The following is an 18,073-nucleotide window of genomic DNA, read 5'->3' as shown; positions in this document are numbered from 1 at the left end:
CCACCCGGACCAAGTCAAGTTCTTGAGTGAATTCCGTCTCTCCTCCACCAACGGAGGTTGACTTCTGTGCAGTATTGTAGATCTGCAACCTCTAACCCCGAGGTTCTCCAAAGGAAGTGGAAGTCACTGCTATAAATAACATAAAGGATCCAGCACAAGGTAACACTCCATAGTTCACAGTAGAAAAGAGACATTTACCATAGTCAAGCATTTAAGGGTTAAATATGTATAAGAATAAAATTATATAAAATTGTAGACAAAATCACATTTTGTCACCCCCGTGCCCCTCATCTGATAGTCTACGACGCCGGATCAGACATTATCTTAAGCTTCGAAAGTCACTTTTTCTGCACTTGCTACCAATCCTGTAATGGCTTAGCACTAGGGTTGAGCCCATCTTGAGATTTCAGGATTGTTTTTAAAAAAATTTCCGATCATTTTCCATCCGAACCCAATTCCAATTTCGATCGTAATGCAAGTCAATGGGATTTTTTAATGATCGAAAATCGGATTTTAAAAACAAACCTATTCACTACACAGCGTGGAGTCCAAAAATTGAAGGCTGTTCTGTGCAGGTAAGTTACAGTTAAGTTGAGTTGCAGGTAAGGGTTAAGCGATTGGGATCGGAATTCTGTTCCCGATCCTTTTTAGGCAGGATCGGAACCCGATCGCGATCGTGAAATTTACTCGATTGCTGATCGGGATCCGATCTTTTCCGATCCCGATCGCTCAACCCCACTTAGCACAGAATTACATTGTCAGCTAGATCCAGTACCAGCTGTGCCTGCTAGGGGACAACATTTCCTTTTTATACTCAGCAAAGTAATCTAAGAGACCATAAGTAAGTATACAGCTAGTACGGCTGAAGGATCATCTCCTCCATTATAACTGTGTGAGCGGAGCCTGTCTAATCATCAATAGTAGCCGGTGATAAGAGTTGGATCAGGGCCAAGTATGTTTCAGCCACACTCTGCTTGGCATACGCTGCAGATAGTCTCCTTTCTCTGGACCTTGTCTGGACTTGCTCCACTTTTTCTCTTCTTCTTGCTGTTGAGGTTCCTCAGGAATTTGTCCTCCTTTTTGTTTGAATAACAAACTCAAGTGGCAGAAAACACAGAAAGTTTTCATAGTAATTTGCACAACATAGATAAAAACACAGGGACAGCCGTCAATAATAAAAAAATACAATAAAAAAAAATAATTATAATAATTTTATTTTTTTTAAATATCTATGAAACAAAAAATTTGTCAAAAAACAATGCGACTGGATTCCAATGAAAATATTGATAATAACAATGAAAGTCAAATTTATCAAACCTTTCATCTTTTTTTTCTGACCAAGTTCATTTCTGCAATTGTCCACATCAAAAATGTATAATGAAACATTAGAAACAATTATTTATGTAAAAAGAATACTAGACATTAACCGGTATTAAAATACTATTACCTATCTACAGTCCACTAGGCGGACCGCCATCGATTACCACCACCGTGCTCTCGAGCCCTCCATTACCCCTCACCAGCACAATGATATAAACATATATCAATACATGTCAGACCCGCCACGCTTACCTTCCTCTCTCTTGTGCATATTATGTCATGGCTGCTCTATGCTGTTACACAGTCTAGGTGATAACTCCTTGTCCCCTGTAACCTGCCTTGTGTGTGCTACAGGTACAACTGGTTTGATCTTCTCTCCCTGAAAACGCAGGTGTTTTCTGAACTCTCTATCCCCCTCATCTTCCCTGTACAACCCCCTCACCCACCCTACTGCTATCCATTGAGAAGAGGGAGGAAGCAAAGCAGAGAGAACCTCCAGGATCAGTGCGCTGTCCTATCTATATCAGAAGCAACAGGACAACCAGTGAGGTGAAGGAGTTACAAAGATTTTACCGCAACAAATTCTAGATTTAGGTAGGACTTTTAGATGGTTATAGAAAGCAAATATACAATATAATATTCATTGTACAGGTATATATATATATATATATATATATATATATATATATATATATATATATCCCTTATCAATACAATATTAACATGTCTGGTTGTTAGTACTCTGGAAAGTTGATATTTAGAGGTTAAACATTATTGGAGTTCAGGCTTCATCTTTGTATCAACACCTTTCCGTCTGTGGTTCTCCATAAATTCTGTCCATGGTCCTCCCAGATATTGACATGTAAGTCCTGTTTAACATGAAAAGACAGACATGATGGAGCAGAAAGATAAAAAAATAACCCTGTAGGTTTGTTCACACTAGTGATTTTCATCTTGGAATTTTGCTGCTACGTTCAGATTGTGGACATTCTGTATTTGAAATGTGTTTAGAAATGGGTTTGGATAAAAATAAACAAACTGAGGGCAAATCTACTAATACTGCCAGATAAGCCAAGTAAACTATACAAATCTGCCACATTCACCCCAAATCTGGGGCACTTTAAGACTTTACGCAAACAAAGTGTCAAAATTTTACAAGTTGAAACTGACAAGTAAAGCCGTGTAAGCAAATAACAGTATATCCATATGTGATCATACAGAATATAGTAGAATAGTAAGAAACGATGGCAGCTGTGCAATGGGGTTTACAAAGGTCGAAGATGTAGGACAAAATGTCAGAACAACTTGAGATAGGTCATGAGATTGCTGAACAGATAGGGCTATGGGAAGGAAAGATAAATGCCCAATCCTATTGTTCTCAGGAAGATATTTCCTTCTATCCATTTAGGGTTGGTGTGCATGTTTATAGGGGGATCAGGAGGAATAGCTATCAGCTGACCACAGTGGGATGTGTATGTCCACCTTAAAGCTAAGGCCCCACGTTGTAGACATGCAGCTTTTTATGTTGCAGATTTTGCTGCTTTTTTTTAAAATCTAAAGCCAAGAATGGCTACAAAAGTAATCGGAAATATATATGAAGCCCTTATATGTCTCCCTTCTCTTCATTCCATTTCTTGCTTTGACTTAAAAAAAAATCTGCAACAAAAATGCTGTGTTTCTGCAATGTTTTGCCTCAGCCTAAATCAGTTTTTGCCTTAAACATTTTGGAATTCTAGATATGAAGTTGACACCGGCTTGAGACGTCTTACCTGCGTCTCTTCTTCCCAAGCCATATCAGTCCTGTCACACAGATAACAACTCCCAGTATGGCGCTGATAACAATCCAAGTTACCGCATTGTGCTTCATATCTGTAAATGGAGGAAATACAGGTTGGAGTTTTTCTGATGTCAAAACAGAGTAAAAATCAGTTTCAGAACTCTAATGACTATAAAGAGGATTTACACTAAATTGTAAAAATGACCAGAAATTAAAGTAATGTGATAATACAATATTAGATAATACAACACAATTATAATACTACTAGTCTCTGCCTGTGACTTTGTCTGCGGGTTGTTGGTGTTGTTGATCCGCCTATATTTAGCAAATTGCTGCTGTTGATGGTTTGCCAGCTCTGGCATTTCAGCAGCTTTAAGTTGTCCTGCTGCTGAACTAGTTCCTCACACCGTGCCTGTGATTGTTCCAGCCTCTCAGCAGCTCACTGGGACACCATATTAATGAGTGTGTTCTTGGCATTGATGATATGCATGCTCCGGCGTTTTGGCAGCTGTCAAGCTGGCCTGCCACTGAACTCATTCCTGGCGCTATGCCTGTGATTGTTCTGGCATCTCAGCAGCTCACTGGGACGTCATATAATGAACGTGTTGTTGGCATTTATGATCCACATGCTCCAGGGTTTTGGCAGCTCTCAAGCTGGCCTGCGGCTGAACTTGGTTTTTGCACTGTGCCCCTGATTGTTGTGGCATCTCAGCAGCTTGCTGGGACGCCATATAATGAGTGTGTTATTTTATTTTATTTTATTTTTTTTTAATGTAGATTGTGAGCCCATTATAGAGCTCACAATGTACATTTTCCCTATCAGTTTGTCTTTTTTTTTTAAATATGGGATGGAAATCCATGCAAACACGGGGAGAACATACAAACTCCTTGCAGATGGTTTTATACCCTTGGCGGGATTTGAACACCAGGACTCCAGTGCTGCAAGGCTGCAGTGCTAACCACTGAGCCACCGTGTGGCCCCTATAATGAGTGTGTTATTGACATCGATGATCCCCCTCATTTGTTCTTGAGGAGAACTCTGACTTCTGGCTCCTTCATAGCTCTCATTGTTTGTGACAAATTAGATTCTCTTTTTCCAGGCATGTTAAAAATTGCCAAACTGCCAATTTGGATTAAAGTTGTTTGCCCATGTCAGTGTGTCAGCACTGGAGCAGATCGGATAATATGCAAAGTTATCTACATACTGGGTTAGTGTGTGTATATACAGAGAGATAACAGCCCTGGCTGAGATAAGGCTGCAGCTAAGAGCTGTTTAATATAGTATGTGAAAATAAATTCATAACAGTCATGAAGCCATGTTATTTACTGGGATAAAAAGTAGCCTATATTTTATTTGAGGTTACAATCTATCTATGTGCCAAATTTCATTCAAATCCATTTGGCCGTTTTTGCGTGATTGAGGAACAAACATCCAAACACACAAACTTTCACTATAATATTAGTAGGATAGGATTAGTAGGATAAAGATATTACAATTTTTTTTTCAAAGTGATTATTTTAGAAGTGTTTTCTATAAGTGCAGCCATATTGGTTGTCATCTTTGAAGTTACATGTTCTGAGTAGCTAAGTCAGAAGTGATAATAAATATGGCGGCATTCCCTGTTGTCACTTGGCAGAAATATCAGCTGCAGCAAAAAAAAATCCTATAGATATAAAACAAACAACTTCAATTCTAAAAGAGTTACAATGTAAAGAAAACAAGAATGCAATAATTTGGAAAACTCATCTAACCCTATTTTATTCACAGTAGAACATAGAACACGTCTGAAGGTGAAAGTTACACAACAGAACACAGGTCATGTATTAGGTGAAATGTTCTATTGTGTTACGTTCACCTTCTGATATGTGATCTGTGTTGTATTGTGAATAATATACTGTATATTTATATGAAATTTCCAAATCATTGTCATCTTGTTTACTTAGATTTTACACGGCATCCCAATTCTTTGGGGTGTTTTTTGCCACTAAAATTTCTACAAAAGAGACAACAGGAAATGCAGCCATATTGTTTATTTGGAATTGGGGTTGCAACATTGTTTCGGTTCAAACTTAGAGACCATCAGTCCAGCCTTCACTTACTTATTTGTCTCACCAGTGGTTCCTCCAGACTGATGTGTTCCACCTTACAGTAGACGGTTGTCTGTTCTTCCCAACCTGTTGTCACTATTGCTCTTTCCTGGTAGGTTCCGTCACCATTAGGGAGAGTCTCGGAGACCATCACATTGTCCATCATGTTCTCTTTGTCCTTCCATAAAGTTATATTGATTGACCCGGGATAGAAACCTGTTGCTAGACACACAAGCTCCGGCTCTGGGTTTGATGACCTCATGATGAAGTAGACTTCTGGTTTACCTGATATAGATAGGAGAAAATAACTACGGCTAGAATATAGGAAGATAAGTCAGCAATATTTAAAAAATTAGATGACCTTTGCAAATTTCTTGGAATTTTTGAATTATAGTCAGATCATTTTTTAGTGACTACTTCAGAATGACTTACTTCTCTTTGATAACGCTTCCTTCCCGGCCACTGCAAATGCTTGGGACATTTTTTGGCAAATATGAATGTATTGGAAATAGAGGCTGTGCGGGATGACCTTGTCCAGAAACTTCTTTACAGCCTGGGAATAAGGGCTTTGGTCTGCAACCCACACATATTCTACCATGTCTAGGTAAACCACATCTTCTCCATTGATGGCCACCTTGTAATAGTAACTTTCAGGATCTTTCACGTAGGCGACATCTCCAGATTGACATTGAAGTGTTGCAGGAACTGGGAAAATAACAAATTGACTGTTAGACATAAAGCCTGAAGATGAGAATAAGACAGAATGACATATACACTATGAGGTGGGGTGTTAGGGTGGCATTTTTGTTCTGCTGTGCTGTAGATGGACGTTACGTAACTCTGCCTTGTTGAGCGCAGGAAAATGTTTGCAATATACAGTATTATACAATATATAATATACAATATATCAGTTGAGAGTTGTAATAAAGCAAGTAGCCATGGTGGCAAGTATCTCAACCAGATTCTTTAGCTCTCTTCCTAGGCTATTGAAGGGCTTGGGGGCCCTGCAGGGTGTCATATGGTGGTAGTATTGTTTTTCCCTGGTTGTAATCCTCCCTCAGCCTGATGCCTTAGGACCATTTTAATATGCCTGATGCTAGGATCACACTTGCGTTTGGGTTTCAGTTCATGGAGTTTGCTTGGGGACCCCACGAACAGAAACCGAATCCACTTAAAAAAGCAGTTACCTATAGAAACCCATGGACCCCATAGATTATAATGTTAGGTTAGGGTTAGGGGTTAGGGTTATGGGTTAGAGGTTAGGGTTAGGGTTAAAAATGCAGAAAAAAATGCAGAAAAAGGCAGAGAAAAAAGTTCTGCTTGTCAGGATACGGAGTCGCGGCGGTCTCCTTGCTGCGCGGCGTCTCCCTGGGAGACGTGTTAGGAGTTCTATTGGGTGTGCTTAGGTCATTAAGGGTTAATCTTTTCCTTGCCTTCAGTCTCCATGCCATTAGCCATCAGGTGTGTTCTCTGCTGCTATTTAAACCCCACCCAGGCATGGATCCTTGCCAGCCATTCACTTTGTGTTTCCTGGTCCCCCTGCTCAGTCTGATTCCCTGTCTGTTTGTATTCTATCTGTTCCTTGGTTATATACCCGGCTTGTATTTTTGGCTATCCCTTGTCTTTTGATTTGGTACCTTTATTATATCTCCTGGCTTGACCTCTTGCTCGTCTGACCTCGCCTTCTCTTCTAAGTCACTGCTGGGACTTGTGGTCCTCCCTGGTTCCATACTGTTTTGTCTTTTGTTTTGCATTGCATTTACACTGTGCTTTCTGTTTAGGTGTGACCCCGTGACTCCAGTCCCTAGAACTTTCAGGGCATCCTCTCCCCTTATCCTAGCCACCGGGATAGAAGGTTAGGAGCCGTGGTAGGCGCACTTCAATTAGGAAGTGCATTGGTCTGCCTCATCTCAGATATTACAGCATAGTTATAGCTGCAGGGCCTGCGACCCCTTTTGTCATTAGTTGCACAGTGTTGCTTTCCCAGCTGTGTCACTTTGCACTGCCTGACCCTGACTCCAATCCTTACACTTCTAGGACGTTTCTCTCTGCATTTTTTAAGTGGAGTTATGGATAGAATGCCCGAACAGCCCGAGTGCAGCTTAGAACCTAACCTGAAACATGTTGCAAAGTTTTGGTTCCATTAAAGAAAACTAAAGTTTTAAAATATTTGGGTTGAATCATTAAAAATCGTTTACACAACTCTATCACTGATTGTGCACTTTTCTGTCCCCCACATGATAAGCAGGGATACGTCCCATCTCCTGAATGCAGCGCAACACACCGCTGTCCTAGAGTTGCTATCTTCCAGCGTAACCAGGGCTTCTCGCTCTCTTACTTCTTTCTCTCTGTCTCCTTCCCTTCCCTATCCAGGACTCTCTAAGTCAGGGTTGTACTATGAACTCAGCACACATTCTGCAGTGGTTTTCTCTATTATAATAATGTGATGACTTGCTCTTACAGGCACATACGTGTCTGCAAACCTCCCAATGGGCCACTACAAACTCTTGTGATAAGCTTGGTTCCACCTTACAGGTTTATTGATGGAACCGCCATGTTTGATTGTGCCTGACACTATTGTATGTCTGGAAGTTTACATTTCCCTGTAGTGTAACACTTTGTCATAGGATGTAGATTATGGGCCCATAGATGGGTGTTGCATGATGGCTCCTTACACCTACATCTTAGTCCACGTATCCTGTCTTCTTCTCTACTCAATACATATTACTTACAGTTAATTCCAAGTTCTTTAGTGATCATTCTCCTGTACGTTAGGATTTCTTCGAACTCTTTGTTTATTGTCATATTGTAGAACAACCAGTCAAACTCAGGCAGGCTTCCCTTTACCCAGCTTTGCTTGAACACAATCTGGTGAGTACCGTTGTACACAGTAAAGATTTCAAGGTCTTCGATCATCAATGTCGCCCACATGGTTAGAATGTTATTGTCAGAGACATAATAACTCTGGAGGAAACTCAGCCTGGCAGAGCCTGAAGGTGAGAAATAGAGACATGACTATGTGTAGCCATCTTGTCCATGTAGTGCAGATATTACACTCAGTATATAAGAGTACATAAGAGTCTTCCACAATGATTGTATCTATGGAGAATTTTTTACATGTCAGAAAGTAACATTCAAAAGTGATATCAATATAAGAGTATCAGAGGAGGTGGAGTTGGGGGGGAGTGTGACTTATTATATGACCCACCTATGTATAGGGTTCTAATATGTAAAGTGGAGCAGTAGTAAAGCATACACACTTTTCGTAAAAGTGACAGGTACCACGCCCCCTTGTTGAAACCCCACCCCTTAGCTGCCAAAACACTTCTCGCCAATATGCCCCAACACGCCCCTTTCCTTTATGTTGTGACAGATCCCCCGCCCTCTTCCTTTTTAGCTACCTCCGGAGGTGCTGGCTATATTACATTGGGGTGTAGGGGTGTATAGTTAGGTGGGGTGTGCTAATTAGAATGAACATGTGCATGATACATCTCTCACATCACATATTAGGAGCATGAACCTCGCTAGCTATACAATCACACAGACATGTCTGGGGCATGTCTATAAAAGCACTGTGCTATATTATTATATGTTATAGTGCCAGGACATGTCTTATGAGGCGCCTCTGCATTATATTAGTATGGTAGATGCTAAAACCCCTGGCAATTTATAAAGCTAATGACTGTATGCAAATTTAACACAGAAAAAACCCCACAAAGTTTTAAAAAGTGACTGCTGGGTCACTGCTATATCACTGCTGGGTCACTGCTGGGTCACTGCTAGGTCACTGCTAGATCACTGCTGGGTCACTGCTGGGTCACTGCTAGGTCACTGCTGGGTCACTGCTGGGTCACTGCTAGGTCACTGCTAGGTCACTGATGGGTCACTGCTGGGTCACTGCTAGGTCACTGCTGGGTCACTGCTAGGTCACTGCTAGGTCACTGCTGGGTCACTGCTGGGTCACTGCTAGGTCACTGCTGGGTCACTGCTAGGTCACTGCTAGATCACTGCTGGGTCACTGCTGGGTCACTGCTAGGTCACTGCTGGGTCACTGCTGGGTCACTGCTAGGTCACTGCTGGGTCACTGCTAGGTCACTGCTAGGTCACTGATGGGTCACTGCTGGGTCACTGCTGGGTCACTGCTAGGTCACTGCTAGATCACTGCTGAGTCACTGCTGGGTCACTGCTAGGTCACTGCTGGGTCACTGCTGGGTCACTGCTAGGTCACTGCTAGGTCACTGATGGGTCACTGCTGGGTCACTGCTAGGTCACTGCTGGGTCACTGCTGGGTCACTGCTAGGTCACTGCTAGGTCACTGATGGGTCACTGCTGGGTCACTGCTAGGTCACTGCTGGGTCACTGCTGGGTCACTGCTAGGTCACTGCTGGGTCACTGCTGGGTCACTGCTAGGTCACTGCTAGGACACTGCTGGGTCACTGCTGGGTCACTACTGGGTCAATGCTAGGTCACTGCTGGGTCACTGCTAGGTCACTGCTAGGTCACTGCTGGGTCACTGCTAGGTCACTGCTGGGTCACTGCTGGGTCACTGCTAGGTCACTGCTGGGTCACTGCTGGGTCACTGCTAGGTCACTGCTAGGTCACTGCTGGGTCACTGCTAGGTCACTGCTGGGTCACTGCTAGGTCACTGCTAGGTCACTGCTGGGTCACTGCTAGGTCACTGCTGGGTCACTGCTAGGTCACTGCTAGGTCACTTCTGGGTCACTTCTGGGTCACTGCTAGGTCACTGCTGGGTCACTGCTAGGTCACTGCTGGGTCACTGCTGGGTCACTGCTAGGTCACTGCTGGGTCACTGCTAGGTCACTGCTGGGTCACTGCTGGGTCACTGCTAGGTCACTGCTGGGTCACTGCTGGGTCACTGCTAGGTCACTGCTAGGACACTGCTGGGTCACTGCTGGGTCAATGCTAGGTCACTGCTGGGTCACTGCTAGGTCACTGCTGGGTCACTGCTAGGTCACTGCTAGGTCACTTCTGGGTCACTTCTGGGTCACTGCTGGGTCACTGCTGGGTCACTGCTAGGTCACTGCTGGGTCACTGCTGGGTCACTTCTGGGTCACTGCTAGGTCACTGCTGGGTGACTGCTGGGTCACTGCTAGGTCACTGCTGGGTCACTGCTGGATCACTGCTGGATCACTGCTGGGTCACTGCTAGGTCACTGCTGGGTCACTGCTAGGTCACTGCTGGGTCACTGCTAGGTCACTGCTAGGTCACTGCTGGGTCACTGCTAGGTCACTGCTGGGTCACTGCTAGGTCACTGCTGGGTCACTGCTAGGTCACTGCTGGGTCACTGCTGGATCACTGCTGGATCACTGCTGAGTCACTGCTGGGTCACTGCTAGGTCACTGCTGGGTCACTGCTGGGTCACTGCTAGGTCACTGCTGGGTCACTGCTGGGTCACTGCTGGGTCACTGCTAGGTCAATGCTAGGTCACTGCTGGGTCACTGCTAGGTCACTGCTGGGTCACTGCTGGGTGATTGTCTGCAGCACAAAAGGCAAAACTTCTACAACCTCTCAGGGGTGTACAATGCGTTAATAAATTCCTACACAGATTCCCATTCCATGTATAACACATTCTACAAATTAACTCCCACTCAGAGACATTAACTTCAGCTCATGGATAATACAATGATTCAGCATGATAATCACTATCCCTAAATGACTGTTTTGACCCCCATGTTTTGATAAAAACCCCTGAGCCTTGATTAATCACCTATTTCACAATGTAACAATAACCCTCGTTTTAACCTAAATACATTCCAGAAACCTTTCACAAAAACCCAATAAATCATTGATCTAATCAACCAGGGTCCTGGGGAATTATACAACACAACAAACCCCACAAATTTACTGATAAATAGACAATAAACCCGTATGCCTGATGAGTATTTTGGCAGCTAAGGGGCGGGGTTTCCACAAGGGGGCAGGGTACTTCTCACTTTAATGAATAGTGTGTATGCTTTAACAGCAGCACATAGCTTCCTACTGGGTTTATAAATATAGAAGGGGCCCTATCACTGTTCTGTTTGACCTTAAGGGGCCCACAGACTCATCCTGCCCAGGGGCCCACAGACTCATCCTGCCCAGGGGCCCACAGACTCATCCTGCCCAGGGGCCCACAGACTCATCCTGCCCAGGGCCCACAGACTCATCCTGCCCAGGGGCCCACAGACTCATCCTGCCCAGGGGCCCACAGACTCATCCTGCCCAGGGCCCACAGACTCATCCTGCCCAGGGGCCCACAGACTCATCCTGCCCAGGGCCCACAGACTCATCCTGCCCAGGGCCCACAGACTCATCCTGCCCAGGGGCCCACAGACTCATCCTGCCCAGGGCCCACAGACTCATCCTGCCCAGGGGGCCCACAGACTCATCCTACCCAGGGGCCCGCAGACTCATCCTGCCCAGGGGGCCCACAGACTCATCCTACCCAGGGGCCCGCAGACTCATCCTGCCCAGGGGGCCCACAGACTCATCCTACCCAGGGGCCCACAGACTCACCCTGCCCAGGGGCCCGCAGACTCATCCTGCCCAGGGCCCACAGACTCATCCTGCCCAGGGGGCCCACAGACTCATCCTACCCAGGGGCCCGCAGACTCACCCTGCCCAGGGGCCCGCAGACTCATTCTGTCCAGGGGCCCACAGACTCATCCTGCCCAGGGCCCACAGACTCATCCTGCCCAGGGGGCCCACAGACTCATCCTACCCAGGGGCCCGCAGACTCACCCTGCCCAGGGGCCCGCAGACTCATCCTGTCCAGGGGCCCACAGACTCATCCTGCCCAGGGGCCCACAGACTCATCCTGCCCAGGGGCCCACAGACTCATCCTGCCCAGGGGCCCACAGACTCATCCTGCCCAGGGGCCCACAGACTCCTCCTGCCCAGGGGCCCACAGACTCATCCTGCCCAGGGGCCCACAGACTCATCCTGCCCAGGGGCCCACAGACTCATCCTGCCCAGGGGTCACTTCTGTCTGTGATGGCCCCTGGAATATTTAGGTTTTACAGAACTCAGTTTACCTGGCAGATTAAGACAAAACTACATGAAGAGAAAATTAAAGGTAATAAAGGCCAATAACGTGTGTCATCTTATCACCCTAAAGATGTTGATATTTGGTTTATCCACATCCATTCCAAAGATATAAGCCCTTTAAGTGTTTATGCAAATTAGGGTCTATTAGTCAAGCGGGCGGGAACACTGTGGTTCATCAGGGGCGGGGTCTCTGTCTGCTGTATTTCATGTAGTGTTATCTCCCATTTGGCTACAATACTCTAGCATCAACAATAACAGGGCTTATATCTGTGGAATGGAGGAACAGATTTGGAACGATGAAACACTAAAATGCTCAGGGTGACAGCGCCGATCAGATGATGGATGACATTGGGCTTTTCGGACTTGGTAAAAGGTCCTGTATAAAGTCCCCATGGTGGGACTATAAAAGGATTATCTTATCTTATTGGTTATTAGTAGAGATGAGCGAACAGTGTTCTATCGAACACATGTTCGATCGGATATCAGGGTGTTCGCCATGTTCGAATCGAATCGAACACCGCGTGGTAAAGTGCGCCAAAATTCGATTCCCCTCCCACCTTCCCTGGCGCCTTTTTTGCACCAATAACAGCGCAGGGGAGGTGGGACAGGAACTACGACACCGGGGGCATTGAAAAAAATTGGAAAAAGTCATTGGCTGCCGAAATCAGGTGACCTCCATTTTAGACGAATAGTGGATTTCAAATCCGGGTCATATGAGAATGTGAACTTTGTGACTATGAGACAGGGATAGCTGTACAGGCAGGGATAGCTAGGGATAACCTTTATTTAGGGGGGAATGTTATTAAAAATAACTTTTTGGGGCTCTATCGGGTGTGTAATTGTGATTTTTGTGAGATAAACTTTTTCCCATAGGGATGCATTGGCCAGCGCTGATTGGCCGAATTCCGTACTCTGGCCAATCAGTGCTGGCCAATGCATTCTATTAGCTTGATGAAGCAGAGTGTGCACAAGGGTTCAAGCGCACCCTCGGCTCTGATGTAGGAGAGCACACACATTCAGCTCTACTTCATCGGGCTAATAGAATGCATTGGCCAGCGCTGATTGGCCAGAGTACGGAATTCGGCCAATCAGCGCTGGCTCTGCTGGAGCAGGCGGAGTCTAAGATCGCTCCACACCAGTCTCCATTCAGGTCCGACCTTAGACTCCGCCTCCTCCAGCAGAGCCAGCGCTGATTGGCCGAATTCCGTACTCTGGCCAATCAGCACTGGCTAATGCATTGTATTGGCGTGATGAAGCAGTGCTGAATGAGTGTGCTTAGCACACACATTCAGCTCTACTTCATCGGGCTAATAGAATGCATTGGCCAATCAGCGCTGGCCAATGCATTCTATTAGCGTGAACTGAGTTTGCACAGGGGTTCTAGTGCACCCTCGGCTCTGCTACATCAGATTGCTACATCTGATGTAGCAGTGCCGAGTGTGCATCAGATGTGTAGTTGAGCAAAACTGACTCAGCACTGCTAAGTCTCTGCATTCGCATAGGAATGCATTGGCCAGCCTTCGGCCAATCAGCGCTGGCTCTGCCGGAGGAGGCGGAGTCTAAGGTCGGACCTGAATGGAGACTGGTGTGGAGCGATCTTAGACTCCGCCTCCTCCAGCAGAGCCAGCACTGATTGGTTGAGTTCCGTACTCTGGCCAATCAGCACTGGCCAATGCATTTCTATGGGGAAAAGTTAGCTTGCGAAAATCGCAAACTGACAGGGATTTCCATGAAATAAAGTGACTTTTATGCCCCCAGACATGCTTCCCCTGCTGTCCCAGTGTCATTCCAGGGTGTTGGTATCATTTCCTGGGGTGTCATAGTGGACTTGGTGACCCTCCAGACACGGATTTGGGTTTCCCCCTTAACGAGTTTATGTTCCCCATAGACTATAATGGGGTTCGAAACCCATTCGAACACTCGAACAGTGAGCGGCTGTTCGAATCGAATTTCAAACCACGAACATTTTAGTGTTCGCTCATCTCTAGTTATTAGGAATCGTCCAAGCACAATTTTGAAATTTACCAATAATATTAGTTTAAGAACTAAAATCCATCAATAGAAATTTTTGGATCACAAAAGGATCTCAGTTAGTGCTGACATTGCATAGATATAATATCTTATATTATATGTCATAGGTGGATTGTTAGCACTGTGGTCTTTCTTTCGCAGCAGCCTCCTGACACTAAACCTTACTGATCTAACTTTTTCTTCTATATAATGTATCAGTGCGCCAAGACATGTATGACATGTAACCCTCCCTCGTACATCCCCTGAAGAAGGTCACAACTTTCTTACCTGCACCTTGGACACCACATAGAAGGATCACGGTCAGTTTTATCGCGGCTGTCATTGCTTTCATCTTGTTGCTGAAAAACCAAGAAATAATGAAATATTAGTGTAGAGTACATAAGCTCTAAAAGCAGTAGATGGGACCGCCATGATGTACGGTAAGAGGTGCGGGCTCGTGTTCCTTTAACTGCCTCTGCCGTATGGACTACGATACATGAAGCAGAGTAACCTCTACAATGGACCATGTAGTACTGATGTCGTACAGCAGAGGGGGAGAGGTGCTGCTTGTCCTCCTCTTCCCCTGTCTCCTTGCTGTGTACATGTATAGTGAAACCACCGAATCTTCATGGAGAAGAACCAGTAACCATATCCTAGACGCTACGCTGAATGTTCCTCATTAATCTGAAACAATCACAATTACGTAAAACTTACGTAAAGTCTCTCATTACATTGACTGTTTCCCTATAAGTTATTGTGGGCCGTTCCTTCCACTAGTTCTCAGTTCTTGCAGACAGTGCTTGAAGGTCCTCGGCAGTGAGGTTGTTCCCAGTTCCCACCATCTTGGAAAACTAAGCCCAGATCTTCTGTGGATGTGTTTTTCTCCAATCCTTCTGTCTCTTCACGTCATCCCAGACAGACTGGACGAGGATGAGATCAGGACTCGGGATTGTGGGCGTCATATCATCACTTCCAGGACTCCTCATCCAAAGGGCTATTAGGACTTTGCAGTATTTTTCCACATCTGCCTTAGACTTTTGCACAGTACAGTAAGAACTAAGTTCTTAAATAACCAATAAATAAGGAGAAAGATGATACAATAACAATTGCAACTTACCAGTCACCGTCTTGTGTGATATCCGTCTCTCCTCCATCACCTGATGTTGACTTATGTGTCGTCTAGTAGAAGTGCTGCCGCGGTCGCTGTGGTTCCCCGGAAGGAAATTTAAATAAATATAAGACTATCAGTCATACAATACAAGAGTCACCAAAGTGTGGAACAATTCACCATAGAGCGGAGGCTTTTATCATAATCACAGATTTCAGGTTTAATCAACCGCAACATATAAACCATCGATGTGTCATACTCGGCCAACTCTGGGTTTCACTTCCTCAGCCTCATCCTGTTTGTATGGATATAAAAATAGAATTTATAATACAGAATATTTCTATCATGTGATTTCACCTTACCATGCCCATGTGGGGGTCGATATATCGGGAGAAGATGTAGAAGAAATAAAGGAAGAGTAAGAGTAAACAAGACAAAACGGATTAGAAGGCAAAGTGTCGTAAATGATCTAAATCTGGAAGGAAAGAAGGAAGAAAACACTGGATTTGCTACTTTTTAATGTCTTGTCCACAAGAATCAGAGAATAGACTTTCATGAGTATCGGAGAGATTTCCGGCCTCAACATCGGAGGCTTTTTGCTTCCACTTTTCTTTAGGGACATTCGTAGACTGAAGCCTTCCAGACTGTGGAGCTATCAGTAGTAACTAGTGGTGAACTTACATTGTAACCTATTCTGGAGATTTGGGGATGACCTATTGACCCTGTATGTGTTTAATGGATTAATATTCCGTAACCTGTAAAATGTGAGCGTCTTATCTGTTGGTTCTCATGAGACATTTGATGACTTCTAAGCCGAAGCCAAATTTCTGGTTGACTTTAGTGATCTGTTGTTATTTTCTGGTAACGTTTATGTTAATTTACAGCTTGTGCTCCGAGCAGAGAATCAGTAGGTAGGTCACGGGGTCACTGGCAGAGGGTATCAGTAAGCAGGGGTGAATCTGGGCTTTCTGCCGCCTGAAGCGGCATCAGAAAGCCCCCCCCCCAGAGGAGGGGCAGAGCTGAGGGGGCGGTTCGCAAGAAAGGGGTGGGCCGAGCAGAAAGGGGGCGTGGCCGAGCGGAGCGAGCGGCATTCGCAGGCAGAGAGCAAGCAGGGAGAGGACCTGCTCTCTGCCTGAGTGTGAGGGGCGGCCGCTGGAGCAGCGCTGCGTCCAGCAGGGCCACCCCAATACACCGCTCGCTTGGGCTGCAGACATGGTGACGCTAAGCCAGTCCAGGACAGCTTGTCCTGGACTGGCTTAGGTCAGCAAAAATGCCGCCCTCCCGAGGCCCTGGCATACCGCCACCTGCAACGGTCGCTTCAGGTCGCCTCATTGGAGGTGCAGCACTGTCAGTAAGACATCTGCCCGAGTATGCCCAATGTAACACTGAAAAGTTTCTAGCTCTGTAAAAACCGACCAAAATTTCGGCCACAACTGCCCAGAAAATTGTTCAGGATGAAAAGAAACTCCTAGACATAACATCAGCTGAAATCCCGGACTCTCTGAGAACTATCGGTGCGGCTGTTTCAAGATACACAATAAGGAGGCACGTGAAATGGAATGGGCTACAAGGTGGAGTTAGCAGAAGAAAGTCATTACTGTGCAAATGCCACAAAGAATCTCGTCCTCAATACACCGAATAGCACAGAGATGAGCCTCAAAACTTCTGGAACAAGGTCGCTCGGAGCAATGAGACAAAACTTTTTGGCCACAACCATAAACATTACATTTGGAGAGGTGTCAGCAAGACCTATGATGGAAGGGACACCATTCCTACTGTAAAGCCGCGAGGAGATCACTGATGATGTGGGGATGTGTGATCTGCAAAGGTGCAGGAAACTTGTACAAAGTCAAAGGAAAGATGAATGCAGCAAATACTGGAGACTGATCAGCCAGGAAGCTGCGCATGGGACAGACTGGGACGTTCCAACATTACAATGATCCAAAACCCAAAGCCAAGTCGACCTGTCATTGGCTACAGCAGAAGAAAGTGAAGGTTCTGGAGTGGCCATCTCAGTCTCCTGGACCTCAGTATCATTGAGCCCCTCTGGGGAAATCTCAAGAGCTCAGGACATGCAAGACAGCCTAGGAACAAGAAAAAATGGGAGAAAATAAAGAGCCTCATCCACAACGACCACAAAAGACTTCAAGCAGAGGGGGCAATACACGGTATTAAGAACTGGGGGAGGGGAACTTTTGAACTGGGTCATTTTGATGTTTTTGGATGTCATTATGATTTAAACAGAGAAAACACAGAAGTCTGAAAATAAATGGCTTCACCCGACCACGAACCATGAGCGGAGAAAAAGGTTTTGTCTTATCATTCATAATCTCTCAAAAAAGGCCAAAACCCCCCAAATAATCTGCTGGGGTATGTAACATTTTAGCACAACTGTACAGGTACAGATAGTTTTTTATGACTGGAATACATCTCATGTATAGTATTGTTCCTATAATAGTCCTATAAAGAAGGCTATACATGCAGTGCCTATATACAGATCACTGTCACACTATATATAACACTACAGTCATTACAATCTTGCCATATACATTGTATACTATACGGATATATCTGCCCCCCCCCCCCCCAGTTCTTTGATGATTTCCTCATTTGCTTTGTTACGAAATACATATTTTGATTACTTTAACATCTCCAATGACAACCCAATTTCCTCATCTGACTCTCACTTTCCTAAACCTCCTCCCTAGGTTTTTCACAGACAT

The 18,073-nt window shown here is 45.2% G+C and overlaps 1 protein-coding gene across 1 annotated transcript; it reads right to left on the bottom strand.

Annotated features, from left to right (window-relative positions):
* Window positions 1-2,029: 2,029 nt before the first annotated feature.
* LOC142185523 (antigen-presenting glycoprotein CD1d-like) lies at window positions 2,030-7,990 on the bottom strand. Its single transcript, XM_075260951.1, has 5 exons — window positions 7,918-7,990; window positions 5,618-5,890; window positions 5,198-5,470; window positions 3,090-3,189; window positions 2,030-2,189 (listed from the first exon to the last, which is right to left on the bottom strand). Exons 1-5 carry the CDS (start codon window positions 7,988-7,990, stop codon window positions 2,120-2,122), a joined length of 789 nt encoding a protein of 262 aa, XP_075117052.1. The 3' UTR covers window positions 2,030-2,119.
* Window positions 7,991-18,073: the final 10,083 nt, after the last annotated feature.

This window comes from Leptodactylus fuscus, chromosome 11 (genome assembly GCF_031893055.1).
Source record: "Leptodactylus fuscus isolate aLepFus1 chromosome 11, aLepFus1.hap2, whole genome shotgun sequence".
NCBI classification, from domain to species: Eukaryota; Metazoa; Chordata; class Amphibia; order Anura; family Leptodactylidae; genus Leptodactylus; species Leptodactylus fuscus.
This window is presented reverse-complemented; position numbering and strand designations above follow the sequence as displayed.

Bases quoted from the DNA above. Each gene is read 5' to 3' on its own strand.
- LOC142185523 (XM_075260951.1), bottom strand. From the start codon at position 7,990: ATGACAATAAACAAAGAGTTCGAAGAAATCCTAACGTACAGGAGAATG. The intron at 5,471-5,617 runs GTAAGTCATTCT...TATCTATATCAG, and splicing joins GGAAGCGTTATCAAAGAGAA to GTAAACCAGAAGTCTACTTC. The intron at 2,190-3,089 runs GTAAGACGTCTC...CATGTTAAACAG, and splicing joins CTTGGGAAGAAGAGACGCAG to GACTTACATGTCAATATCTG.